This window comes from Hipposideros armiger, unplaced genomic scaffold (assembly GCF_001890085.2).
Source record: "Hipposideros armiger isolate ML-2016 unplaced genomic scaffold, ASM189008v1 scaffold_105, whole genome shotgun sequence".
Taxonomy (NCBI): domain Eukaryota; kingdom Metazoa; phylum Chordata; class Mammalia; order Chiroptera; family Hipposideridae; genus Hipposideros; species Hipposideros armiger.
Genome location: NW_017731455.1, coordinates 584,989 through 599,019, shown reverse-complemented (window position 1 = coordinate 599,019; position 14,031 = coordinate 584,989). Strand labels below are relative to the sequence as shown.

General features: G+C 39.0%; 1 protein-coding gene and 1 non-coding gene across 3 annotated transcripts in view; both read right to left on the bottom strand.

Moving 5' to 3' along the window:
• The window catches only part of MXI1 (MAX interactor 1, dimerization protein), a 71,900-nt gene that overhangs the window by 5,151 nt on the left and 52,718 nt on the right, over positions 1-14,031 (bottom strand). For both annotated transcript variants that reach the window (XM_019646584.1, XM_019646586.1), the window contains exons 4-5: positions 3,210-3,324; positions 2,433-2,604 (exon numbers count right to left, since the gene is read on the bottom strand). In XM_019646584.1, coding sequence (XP_019502129.1) covers positions 2,433-2,604; positions 3,210-3,324 — 287 coding nt within the window. The remainder of the gene's footprint in view (positions 1-2,432; positions 2,605-3,209; positions 3,325-14,031) is intronic.
• TRNAI-AAU (transfer RNA isoleucine (anticodon AAU)) lies at positions 10,986-11,059 on the bottom strand. The gene has a single exon. It is a non-coding gene; the product is annotated as a tRNA-Ile (tRNA).

The following is a 14,031-nucleotide window of genomic DNA, read 5'->3' as shown; positions in this document are numbered from 1 at the left end:
GACAGCAACTTGTCTGTTCCCCTTCTCCCAATTCCCCAGCACTTCCCATCCCCCAATTCCCCAATAAAAATCTTAAAAAAAAAAAACCAATTTGAAAGGCTCCTACAGAATATAGGAAATTTGAGTATTAAAAAGAAAAAGAATGACTACAATGTATAGGAACACAATGAAAACATGAGCTCATAAGGTAATCAAAAACAAACAGCCAAATAAAAAGCGCTGTTACCTCTGGAGGTTCTAAGGCATCAATTTATTCAGAAAATTGATAAAGCAAAAACAAGCATTTACTCCATCTTCCTTGTATGGACTTTATTTCAGAGTAACCAAAAACTTGAGGAAATATTCTTTATAGATAAAAAAGTTAATAAACATGAGGAATGGCAGAATTAGAAAAATCACAATTTTGTAACACCTAATGAAATAATAATTGGGGCAACAATCAATGATTGCTAAAACCATTAAATGAAAGACTGATACATTTGCATGAATGTATCAAGATGACATCACCTGAACCCACTAACCAATGTTCTCACTAGTGGGACAACTAGACATAATATTGATGCAATAGGAAGTATACAGCACCACCTATTAAGTATTCTTGACTAAAAAAAGAACCTGAATTTAATCAAGCCACTACATCTACCAACTAATTAATAGGAAAATGAGAACAGGAGAACATGTTAAATGACACCATGAGGTTTCAATCAGCCAAATCTAAAATGTGGGACATTCTATAAGAAAAATGGCACAGTTTACACAACAAATGGCATTGAAAAAAAATGTGGAAAGGGAAAATGTTATAGATTAAAAGTATCTTAAGGGGCTGGCCGAGTGGCTCAGTTGGTTAAGAGCTCGCTCAAGAGTTTGAGCTCTGAGCAACAGCGGTTCGATGCCCCGCCCGAGCTGAGCTGCCAACAGGTGGCAGGATGGCTCAGCTAAAAAATAAATAAATAAATAAATAAATAAATAAATAATAAAAGTATCTTAAAAGGCACAAACAAGTGCAGTGTGGACTCTGGATTGTAACTCAACATACCAATGGTAAAATGCCATTTTTGAGAAAATCTATCAGAAACTGGGTATCAGATGACATTAAATAATGATTTTATTAATTTTGTGAAATATTATAATAGTATTATGATTATGTATTTAAAAGTCCTATTTATTAAAGTATTTAGGGACAACATGGTCATGTTATCTGGGATTTGATTTAAAACATTAAAAAAAATGGTGAGGGTGAGAGTAGTAGAGATGAAACAAAAATGACAGAATGTTGACAGCTTTTCAAGCTGGGTGATGGGTACATGAGAGCTCATTATTCTATTCTGCTTTTGTGTATGTTTGAAATTTTCCATAATAAAAAGACAAGAAATTTTGCAAAAAATTTTTTTTTTTTAGAATCCTTGAGATCTTGTGAGCTCTGTTTTCCCCAAATGTAAAGCTAAAAATCACCAGAGGTATTGCTGCATAAATTATATAAATGTCTAACCACTATGCTGTACAGCTGAAACTGATATAAAATAATACTGAATGTCAACTGTAACAGAAAAAAATAAGTAATTTAAAAAAAATCACCAGAGTTTACCTCTGGGATCTTTTATTGTTGTGTGAGGCCTGATGTAGTGGGAGCTACAGATGAATAGAAGCAGTGAAATTCAAATAATTTTTTTTTTGGTTGATTTTTGTTCTGCCAAAGATAAATGTTCTGGGACAGATGGAAAGAGAAATGAGGGGTGTGGTACTTTAAAACACAGGTATAAAGATTAACATCACTATTAATAAAACATATCCACATCATGGATCTCCTTGATACAATAAATTGAGAAGAGCACATACATCATCCTTTTGTGATAGTTCTTCCCCAAAATGTATAACCTCAATCTAATAAGAAAACATCAGACAAACCCAAATTCAGGAACACTGTATAACAAGCCAATGTTCTTCAAAAGTGTCATGGTCATGAAAGAAAGACTGAGGAACTATGAAATGCAATGTGGAATCTTGCATTGGGTCCTGTATCAGACAAAGGACATTCAGTAGGAAAGCTGGTGAAATCTGAATAAGGTCTATAGGTTAATAGTATTGCATGAATGTTAATTTCCTGGTTTTAAGAATTGTATTATGCTAATGTAAGACATTAACCTTAGGGAAACCTGGGTGAAGGGTATATGAGAACTCCACAGAAAATTTACAACTTTTCTCTAAGTCTAAAATTGTTTCAAAGTAGAAAATTAAAAATACATATATAATCAAGAAAAGTTATATAGTTCATATAGGCATTACTGGACAAGGTTGTGACTGCATAAAATCTAGAAGGTTAGAGTGAAGGCCAAAGAGAAGAAGGCAGATACAGTGCCTCCCAACCTACCCTCCCCTAAATCCAGACACAGGGATGGCTTGGCACTTCATTAAGGAAGAAGTACACTGCCTACCTCGCTCTGAATCAGAACGATCTGAAGAAATAGTTGATCCAATGCTGTCCATTCGTATTCGTTCCATCTCCTGAGGACCCTGCAGCTGTTCCAGTCGCCGCTTTAAAAATCTCTGTTCTCGTTCCAAGTTCTCTAGCTGGTGCTGGCTCTTCCTTTCAGCTTCTTCAAGTTTCTAAAATGATATTTAAATATGTGTATAGGCCAGTACAAACAGAGAAACTGACTTCTACCTAACATCTCAAAAGATTTCTTCTTTGGCAGACATGAATGAATATACAAATACATATGCGTTATGTGCATATAAAAACATATATAAATACATATTTTTAAAGACTGAAAATAGTTCTTTCTTCACTTAGTTTTGTGTGTATAATGAATGCTATATTACTAAAACAGTATGGAATTCTCAAAAATCTGTCAAGTAATCACGAAAAAGAAACTTGCTCTACAGTGTAGTTTGATGGAAAAATACTGAGGGACACAGCCAAATGAAGTCATCTCCACCAGAGGGCACAAGTGCCTTCCTTCTGGGTATAAACAGAATAATTGTTATTTTCCTAGTATTCCCAGTGTTGCAAATGGCCATGCTGTCAAAACAATTTAATCAGGCTATGTTGCTCCCATCAGATTAGCTGGTAAGTTTTTAGAAAGATTTCTCTGAGTTAGTGACTAAAGAGGGCATGGTGAGCTAGTGGATGTACGTGAATAGGAATCACTGCTTCTAATGAAACCGGGACCGAGAGAGTCATGTGCAAATATGCAAGTAAAAACTCTCACCTTGATGTGTGCTTTGGCTTTGTTGAGCAAACCAAGTGTTGTGTGCCTGGTACAGTCTGGTCCTAGTGGAATCAAAACTTTTAAGCGTTCTAAACACAGGCGCAGATGAGCTCGTCTAAGAAAGACAAAAAGGTGAAATCAGCACAGCCTGAATATTCCACTAGAAACATCGAAAACCTATTTTAAGACAACAACTTGCATATTATTCAGTCTATCACCATGTTATACCCCTAATTCTTCCATTTCAAAGTATCTGCAAGTGAAGGCATGCCTACTGATCTCCAGTCTCTGCTATTTCTGTTGTACTCTACAGATACTGGTCACTTCAGATTATTATCCCCAGTGGTAACCTCTGTCAGAGATTATTTAAATTTTAACCCACCCCATAAACTATCTTAACCGTATTAATGTGGAAGTAGGAAAGCATACTAGGGCAATTATATTTGATTCTGAATGCCTAAAACTGCAGGCTAGCGTAGGGGTTTTCAGCTGAGGTCTGCCAGGGGGTATTAAAATACAAATTTCCATTTCCTCCCTTCCCCCTTTTACACACACAGACAGACAGACACACAGAGCCACCCTACAGTGTTACATGTTATGTATCAGGTTGAACCATATGAAATTTCTAGTATTCAACCATTTCTCATTTACAAAAATGGCAACTTCATATGATCCAACATAACAGAAACAGCAAAATTCTGTGACCAGCTAGGACAGGATTAAGGCAAAACATACAGCTCTGTGGTCAATTCCAGCCCATAAAACAGTCCCCCGCTTCCTAATAATCTAAGTGTACCAGCTCCTTAGCTTTTAATTTTCATCTCTGTCTTTTTCCCTCTCCTCTCTCTTACCATCTACTTCTAATTTTCTACACATGGGAAAAAGCCAGGTGAAAAATTCTCTACCAAAAGTCACTGCATTCTTTAATCTACCCATCCTGTGGGCAAGTTAGGGGAAATTTCTCCTTAAAATGCTAGCAGAGAGCCTTATGGATTTACCTTCCCTGTACCCTAAAGGGACTATGATCACCATGATGAGAGTTCTGGGTACATAATTCCAACCTAACACAATGCTAGTCCACATCTTTGGTCCTGTGCTTCATAAGGCATAACAGAATTCAGCAGTTTATACGTCTGAAGAGAAAATCCAGGACTGTGTTCCTCGTTTACCCCTACTCCTTAAAGAACTATAATTGAACATTCAACAACTGTCTCAAATGCACCAGGCAAAACACATCCTCCATCTTCTCCTCAAAGAAGGCCAAAATGGTTTTATTAGCCCACTCACCAAACTATGCTTTCTCTGTCTTAACACACAAGAAATAATGTTAAGTGAAATTCTCAAATGCTACTAGCAATTTGAAAGAAGGGTCGGCAAGCAAGGATGATTAAAAATAGTGAGGTCAGAAGTTTGGCTGAGGAGTTGTCAAGATTCTTCCAGTACCTACTAGCCCAGCAGTTAAGTTAAAGGTCTGTTGGTATTTCATTCCAAATCTAATTAGTTCAATAATTCAAATCTAATAATTAGCTCCAGGCTGAAACCTGACATACCTGATATGGATAAATAAATTTCTTATAAAATTTTCCCTAAATTAAAGGTATACCAATGGATTCCCTTAATGTAATTTAATAATTAAAGTCCCTCTTCTCCCGTGCTGTGCTACTCAAAATTATAGACCCGTTAGCAAAATGTTCATTTTTAACTGGAAAACCTCTTAGGTGAGGACACTCACATGATCAGAGTGCTCTTGCTGAGCAGACTTAAAAAAGCAAAACAAAATCCACAGTAAAAAGTGCCTTTAACGTCTTCACTGGGATTATTACAGCATATGCCTAACAACTGCACTCATATGATATGACTGGAGGGGGGAAGGACTGGTAATTCTCTTGCTAATAATTAGAGGCTCCCAAGGGGCTCAGAATTCAGTCACCTAAAAAAGTTAGCAAAGCAACTAACTAGTAAAGTTGACAGGTATGTTGCCACAAGAATAACTTATCAATTTTGTTTAAATTACCTTAAACAAGAAATTGAGAAATTCAGTGAATATATAGGAAATATCTTTTAGTTTAAGAAACTTCAGAATGATTCCTTACTATAGTTTCCTATCAAAGGAAAAACGGGTGGCTCAATTTTCTGTTTTGTGAGACCAATGTTGAAGTCATATTCAAGTTTGGGCAGGAATCAACTAACATAATATTAAAATGTCTATGTTTTCTATCTCTAATCAGCTGTATATTTATTACATGACTTTTGTATAGTAGCAATGTTCCAGACACGTCCTTGAATGGGAGAAGTAAAAAAAGAAAGGTAAGGGCCGGCCAAGTGGCGCGTTGGTTAGGAGCTGGCTTGGGATGCCAGCTCTGAGCATCAGGGCCCCGGTTCGGATCCCATATGAGGGCCAGTGACACTGCCCTCTACAGCTAAGATGGTGAACAACAGCTCAACCTAGAGCTGGGCTGCCGTTAGTCGCCGGCGATGGCATAGGCTGCAGCCCCTGCTGTAGTGGGCTGCCATAAGCTACTGTGAGTGGCCGGCGGCCAGCGTGAGCAGCGGGCAGCCGGTGTGAGCTGCCAAGAGCCACCGTGAGCGGCTGTCCAGAGGCCGGTGACTGATCTGCCTCACCCGGGAAGAGCACAATTATAATACCAACATGGGCCAGTGAAGCAACGTCCTCCACCACTAGGCTGAAGAACCAAAGGGCAGCAACTTGTCTGTTCCCTTCCCTTTCCCCAATAAAAAAAAAAAGAAAGGTAAACTTTAAGAGTTTATAATCTAAAAACATATTGTTTCGTTTCATTTGGTTCATAATGAAATGAGTCATAAAGATATCAAGCACAACAGAATCTGAATAAAAGGAGAGATTGTAATTGGAGGAGACAGTCTTATAAAAGGTTGAAACTTGACTTTGGACTTCACGGTTATTGAATTTGTCTATGAAAAAGAAAAGATTTTCAAGGTAATTAGAAGAATAAAGGACTCAAGTTCATCTATTGGGACTAAGTTGAAACCTAAAATTAAAAATAACTTATTTTTTTTCATTCAAGGGAAAACAACTGAGTTGGAATTCCATGAGGAAATATTAGCCGAGCTCAGCAGTCTGGTGATCTACAATAGCGTTGTCAAATCAGGAGCTCCCAGGCCAAGCAAGTTAAGGTGTTTAGTGATGCCTAAATGAACAGAGAAGGCAGACTGTCCTCTAAAATATTTTTTATTAGCCACTACTGAACATTTCTTCAGCCAAGTAATTGTAAGTGTGCTCCAAGATACAGCTTACACCAAGAAAACATGCCCTGAGATACCATATCTCACAAAGGCCAATGATGCCATTTTCTGTGTTTTGTAAATACAGTCCTCCAAAATAGATAATAGTATGAAGGAAGAGTGGTGAATGATGTCCTCTGCTCTCCTGTGACAAAAGGTGTATCTGTGGGAGCCAAATGCCACTTCTAAACAGTTTTTGGACTTGCAACTGAATCAGGCATTCGGAGAGTAGGCATTAACAAAGGGTTAATGGCAGTTGAAGGACAGCAGCTAACCAAGGGGGAGCCATACTTTTCAAAGTTGCCATCCAAATACTGCACACAGCGTTCCACATGTGCTTATACGCCACACTTTTAAGTAAATGCACCCTTCCAAGAGCAATGGATACCTTGTGACTATTGTCACCTGTATGCCACAATTCTTGCCTTACAGTGATGTGGGCTGCTCTCCACCCTTTCCCCATAGTCTCCCTGCTGGTAACCAGATTGCAAGCTTAACCACCAACAACCTAGAAAGGCATATCTTTTGATGCCATCTGGTCTTTTCTTTTCTTGCCTTCATTCTCATGTGACTGGTGGCTCAGGAGCCTCCTGGACACAGTTGACAATTCATGGGCCGTAAGACACGGGTGGCAGGAAAGAGGACAAGAGACAGAGAAGAAAAAAGCTTGGTTTGATATGAAAATCCTTACGCACTGAGTAAAAAATTGCAAGTATCATAAAGATGATGTTTTTCAAGTCTCCAAGGAGTAGAAGAGCTGACACAGAGAACGAACATTCATAAAAGGCATGATCGTGCACCTTTAATCAAAGTAGGGAAAGAAGGCTGGGGGATATGAAGGCTGAGGATGCTGACTATTCCGATGAACATCAGACGAACAACTGATAGAAAAAAAACCAACATTGTAAAATTTATGGAACTAGACTTGATCAAAAATGGTAAAAAAATTTAGCCCCCTGGTTAGCATTTACTTAACTTTTCACAACACATGGATAGCACAGTAAAAACTACTGACCTAAAATCTTTGCTAATTTAGCATCAGAGACGCTGTAAAGCCAAGTTAGGATTAGACAGTGCAGCAGGAGGTGCCCTGTGAGAAAACTGAAATTTCCTTGCTGAGAGGGACGGGGAAAGAGAATGGAGAGATCCCAAAGCACTTTCATTTTCAAAGATACTCTGAAATCTGATTTTAAATGGTATTTAAAAGTGGGTTTTATCCAGGGGGAGAGGCGATTCCCAGGGATAGCTCTGTTAGAGAGAAGGTCCTATCAGAATTACCCACACCTTCAAAAAGGGCAAGCCCCTTGTGGGAAAAGGAACAATTAAGAGTCTGTTTGGCTTTTATTTTGGTAGATTGGGATCATTTTTCCCCGAAGGAACCAATGCTGCTTTTGATTTCAAACCTTGTAAACTCTACTGCCAAACTGAAATATCCCACAACATGAGGGGAAATGATTTTGTTCTAAAATGGCCCCTCCTAGCAGCTGTGATATTTTTAAAGCATAGGTATATCAACCACAAGCAGCACACAATGTTGAAGATGAGAGGAAAGAACTCCCTTTCTCTCTCTCTCTCTCTCTCTCTCTCTCTCTCACACACACACACACACACACACAAAAGCTGCAAGTATTATACGATGATGTTTTTCAAGTCATCTCTCAAAACTCTAATCCCTCTGCCCAACAACAATAAGAAATTTAATGCGCCTGCCCAGTCTCACAAACCTATCCATTGGCTGATGCCTGAAGGCACGGTCCTTCATTGGAACTTGCTTGTCTTTCATTCCTCCACTACAGGATACCAAGACTTTGCCAAGTAACTAAATCAAAATGGAAAACAAGTCAAGTGATAGGGATAGTACTTGTATTTTCCTCTCTGCTGCATGTTACGCAATGGCCTGCAAGTCCTCCCTTGAGCCACATTCTTCAAAACTGCAGTGGCTTGTGGCCAGGTTTCCCAGCTCACTACACAACACTTGTGCACAAGATGACAGCTAGCTGCTTATCCTACACGTTTTATACTACAACATTTCTCTAAAATTTAATGTGTTGAGAATCTTCTGAAAAATCTCCCAAATTCCCCAAAACAAAACGTTTGCCTCTCTCCTCTTATGAAAAATGACATTATTTTGTTTGTGAAATAAGAAAGCTTAGTTAGACAAGCAATTCCTGTAAAGTGGCATATGATAATTATGTTTCACTTACAACTTATACTATATTGTCTACTTCACAAAAAATAAACAGACTATTAACTCTCAGGTAGTCACACAGTAACTTGGTAAATGGCATTTCCCTAGCGTCAGACTTGATTGTGGTGTCATGGGGTTTGATAACAACAAAATAAAAACTCAGGAGAACAGCTGGGACCCTTTTCTCAGCTTTCAAAGAAAAGCTGCTTTCATTAATATTCCTTTTAATTCACCTGGTATTTTATAAAATAGCCAGATAGTAAAATCAACAAATGTTATGACAGTGCTCGCTTCGGTAGCACATATACTAAAATTGGGGCGATACAGAGATTAGCATGGCCCCTGTGCAAGGATGACACACAAATTCGTGAAGCGTTCCATATTTTAAAGAAAAAACCCCACAAAAACAAATGTTACGACAAAGTTGCCAATTATATAAATTATATGTACTATATAACATTATAATATAAATTATTCTACCATCACATTGTCCACCTTAGCACTAAAGGGCTCATTTTATATACAATAGAAAGTAAAACCAGTAAGGCTGAGATACATGTTACTCACTCTTAGAAGGCTTTTAAAAAATCACTTTCTCCTAATAAAATCTAAGTAGTTCTTAGGGTAGAGAGCCAGAGAGTAGTTAAAGCCAGAAGGTTAAATATAGTGTGACTTACAGAAGTCATAGTTTTCCTCAAAGATTTGGAAGAAAAACACTATTTTACATAAAAACAAGCACGGATAATGCGAAGTATATTTTTTTTTTAAGATTTTTATTGGGGAATTGGGGGAATGGGAACAGTGCTGGGGAACTGGGGGAAGGGGAACAGACAAGTTGCTGTTGTTTTGTTCTTCAGTCTAGTTGTAGAGGATGTTGCTTCACTGGCCCACGTTGGCACCATCATTGCGCTCTTTCCGGGCGAGGCAGATCAGTTGCCGGCTTCTGGACGGCCGCTCACTGCGGCTGCTGGCCGCTCACGCTGGCTGCTGGCTATATATGGTAGCCCATGGCAACCCACTACCACAGGGGCTGCAGCCTATGCCTTTGCCGGCGACTCACGGCAGCCCAGCTCCAGGTTGAGCTGTTGTTCAGCATCTTAGCTGTAGAGGGCAGTGTCACTGGCCCTCATATGTGGGATCCAAACCGGGGCCCTCTGGCATCCCAAGCCAGTTCTTAACCGTTGCGCCACTCGACTGGCCCAGCAAAGCATACGTTTAAGATAAAAAAAAGACTTCAAATAAATCTCACATTATTTCGCACTGCATCCCAGGACCTCCAGGAATCTATGTTCAAACTATTAGAGCATATTACTGCAGATGACTATCAGAGTTTTGGACCTCAGGACATCATTTTCTGAACCATGGCTGGAATTATGTCTTTCAAAGGTTTAGTTAGAGAGGGAGAAAGAGTGGAGAGGGAGAAAGGAGGTGGGGAGCAGAGGGGGTGAGAGATGTGAGTACTCAATAAATTAACAACGACAAAATTGTGACATATTCTTTATCAAACTATACAGATTCCATATAGGCTGAAATTTTATTTAGTCTTTATATCTCAGAGATGTGAAGAGAATCAAGTGCCACTCAGGCAATAACAATGATTATCAGTAAACAATGAACTCCACCCTATTATATCACTGAATTAGATGTTGTAAAGATTTTTAAAAGATGTCAGTAGTAATCTTTATCTGTTTGAAGACGCTATAATTTAGGCTTCTGCCCACCACCTTTCCATCCCCACTTCCAATTACCTCTTGAAAACCTCTTTCACAAACCAAATGTGCCTTTATGTTTACTGATTTCTCTACCTGGAATGCCTTTTTCTCCACTCTTCACCTAGTGGACATCTGATTCATTTGTCAGCCCACAGTCAGACTACTGTTTCTTCCATGAGGCCTTCCTTGCCAAACTCCATCCTCAGATAATTAATACTTGACTTTCACACTCATCACACTACATTTTAATTATCTTCTAGATAAGACTGAATCCATACTTGTAGTCATTTCAATTCTTCTAATACCAAGCAGAATGACTGGCCCACAGTGGGGAGGAAGGATGTAACAACTTTTAGTGGATATATCTGAGACTCTCTAACTCACCAAAGTTGAGGTAACAATACTTGGGCTTCTAAACAGCATCATCAGATGCCAGACCAACATTCATGAGAAATCTGTTTACGGTTGCCAGGACTCTTCACTGGGGTTTTTGTGTATAGCTGAGCACCACAAAAGATGACTACATGTAGGATAACCAACAATCTCCAACTTAACTCTTGATGAGCGTTGATGGGGTTTTTTTTCCCTTTTTTTAAAGGAAGGCACAGCTTACAGTGGCCCATACAGGGATTGAACCGGCAACCTTGGTGTTATTAGCACCACGCTCTAACCCACTGAGCTAAACGGCCACCCCTCGACATATTTTTTAATAGTGAGGCACAGAATTAAGAACTGCAGCCATTACAGTAGAGTAATTTATCAAAGGATCTACAGGGATGGGGGACTAGAACAACAATGTCAAATGAAATTCAAAAACAATTTTTGTAAATCCAATTTTTTTGCCACCAATTTTGACTTTCTGACCTTATTAACAGGCATCCTAGCAAGCAGAAAATCTGACTGGTATAAGTTTGGCCTCTATTCCATCTATTGTTCAAGAAATAGTGATAATAACAAGCAGGAAGGTGATTACTAAGGAGAAAATAGAAAACAAACAGCTAAGAAAACCCAGGTCTGAGAGGGAAAAGTCTGAAAAGAAGTACTCCACAATGCAAGGGAGAAAAAAAACCTAAGTGAACAGTTTTTACCCCATCTAATAACATGAGAAATTAGTGTTCGCATAGTTTTACAAGATCCCAGGGCTGCTGCTCAGATGAAGCCTATATAGTGCAGAACACATAAACAAATTAGTTTTTTCACTGTCAGGCTTTTATCTCTAAGGAAGACTTGACTTTTGACAGCTTCATTTGAAAAGTGTAATTAAACTCTGGTTCCAGAAGCATACGTTTTTCACTGAAACTCACACAAGGAGCCCAGTCTCCAAAGTGATTTACCAGAAATTGCTCACTTGATATCCACTCTGAGCTAAATTTAGGTTCCATGCATACATCTGATCCCCTCTGTTTATGAAAATTTGGTTTAAAAAAACAAAAACAACAACAAAAAAACGATCATTCATTCACCATATTTCTTCTTTGGTCACACAAGAACTTTCTGTATTCCAAGTTTCAAAGTCTGGGAAATAAGGCTACATCACTGGAGAAAACAGTGGCAATTTGTTCTAAATACAAAATAGCTTATTTTCCTTTGGCAACTCTCCAGGGGTTTGGGTGGAGGGAAAGGATACTCCTCTCTGGAGAGATCAGGCTCTGAACCTGGCCTACTGTCAAAACTTAGCTATGGATGGAAGAGAAATTTTAAAAAATTATTTCTCTTTCACATCAATTTGGAAACTGATTAAAGATTTTTTGCATCATTAACAGTTTTTCTACTCTTCAGCCTTTTGTTGGTGTTCATCCCTATTCTGGCAGCCCCCATTGGCTGATTTAATGGTACCAAGGGGCTGAGAAGTGTTGCTGTCCAAAAGAAAAAGCATTCTCACAGGGGCTGGGAAGGCAGTCTGCAATCACAACAGTAGCTACTTGTTAATTTTCTATTTGAAACACAGTGATGTCAATAGTCTTGTACCCTGCCAGCCACCATGGGGTAAAGTACATTTTGAAACCAAAACAAACTTCCTACGTGCTGGCAAGTCAGATCTGAGACACAGTGATAACGTTCTGTAAGACACTGCCCTAGTTTTATATACAAATGCACTAACAAGCATGAGTCCACTCCTCTATAAAAGTTGAAGTCTAACTCACATAGCCCAGGCAATTGTTTTATTTCGTCAAATTATAGAGTCCAGAAAGGCACAGGGAAATGAAGAAATATTGTTACTGATCTATGCTAAAATGGTGAGCCTATACAGCACAGACAGCACACTCAAAGGATGCTTTATAATGTAAATGTTCATTTAGAAGTATAAAATGAAAATAGCACAAGGCCTTTAAAAATGGCCCTGTTTATAACGTGATTAGTATAATAGTTCATTTTAAGGGGGTGTATCCACTTAGGAGGAAAGACACATTATATTAAATGGAATACTAACACTCTGGCCTAAGAATTAATAGACCCCTGGAAGATGAATATTCACGATTTGTACTAAATATTAGTAACCTGAAACAGGGAGTTAAATGATTAAAAGTGGTGACCATGCTTACTATTGGCAGACAACAAATGGTTTGGCATTGCTGGACATCTGCCAATTCAGTCAAGCCAGCCAGGATTATTTTTACAGTCCCATTTTAGCACAATCCCTAAAATCAAAATGCAAGGTTTAAAAAAATTTTTTTTCTGTTTTGTTTTAGGGGGGAAAGGGTAAATTTTTGGGCAGGAAAGGGTAACAAAGAGCTATTGTTAGCCAACATGTAATTAAAAAAAAAATCCTGAGGTATTCATTGGGCATTTGAAACCTCTGGAAAAATAAGATTCATAAAATTTGAAACATAGTTCTGACAATGACAGAAAATTAGTGTTTTAGAGTATGTTTTTATTTCAAAGTTACTTAACTAGTCTCATCTTTTTCATTATACTGTATCACATTTTTTTCTGACCATAAAGGGCCCAAGAGTAGTTCTTGAGAGTTACTTTTGGAGGTAGTCTTGCGTAACACCTGGCACCAATGCTGGGCACGCTCTCCTCTGATAAATTTTTTCAGTGTTGTACTAGGGCACTGACAGATGAGCATTTATAGGCAGGTAGAAAATGAACATGCTTTAAGAACTACTTAAGGGCCGGCAGAGTGGCTCAGCTCGTTAAGAGCTCGCTTGGGAGCCCCAGCTCTGTGCAGCAGGGCTGCGGTTCGGATCCCACATTGAGGGCCACTGGCGCTCGCCCTCTACAGCTAAGATGATGAACAACAGCTCCACCTGGAGCTGGGCTGCTGTGAGGAGAAGGCGTAGGCTGCAATGGAGCTGCAGTGGGCTACCGTGAGCTACATGAGTGGCTGGCAGCCAACGTGAGTGGCCAGCAGCCGGTGTGAGCTGCCGGGAGCCGCTGTGAGCAGCCGATCAATGACAGGCGACGGATTGCCTCACCTGGAAAGAGCACAATGATCATACCAACATGGGCCAGTGAAGCGAAGTCCTCCACAACTAGACTGAAGAGCAAAAACAGCAATTTGTCTACCTGTCTGTTCCCCTCCCCCCAATTCCCCAATAAAATCTTAAAAAAAAAAAGAAAAAGAAAGAACTACTTTACTTTTGAAAACCCTTCTGAAAAGGAAAAGGTATTCCATGGATTAATAACAATTAACAATAGTCTCCCAAAAGGCAAGCTC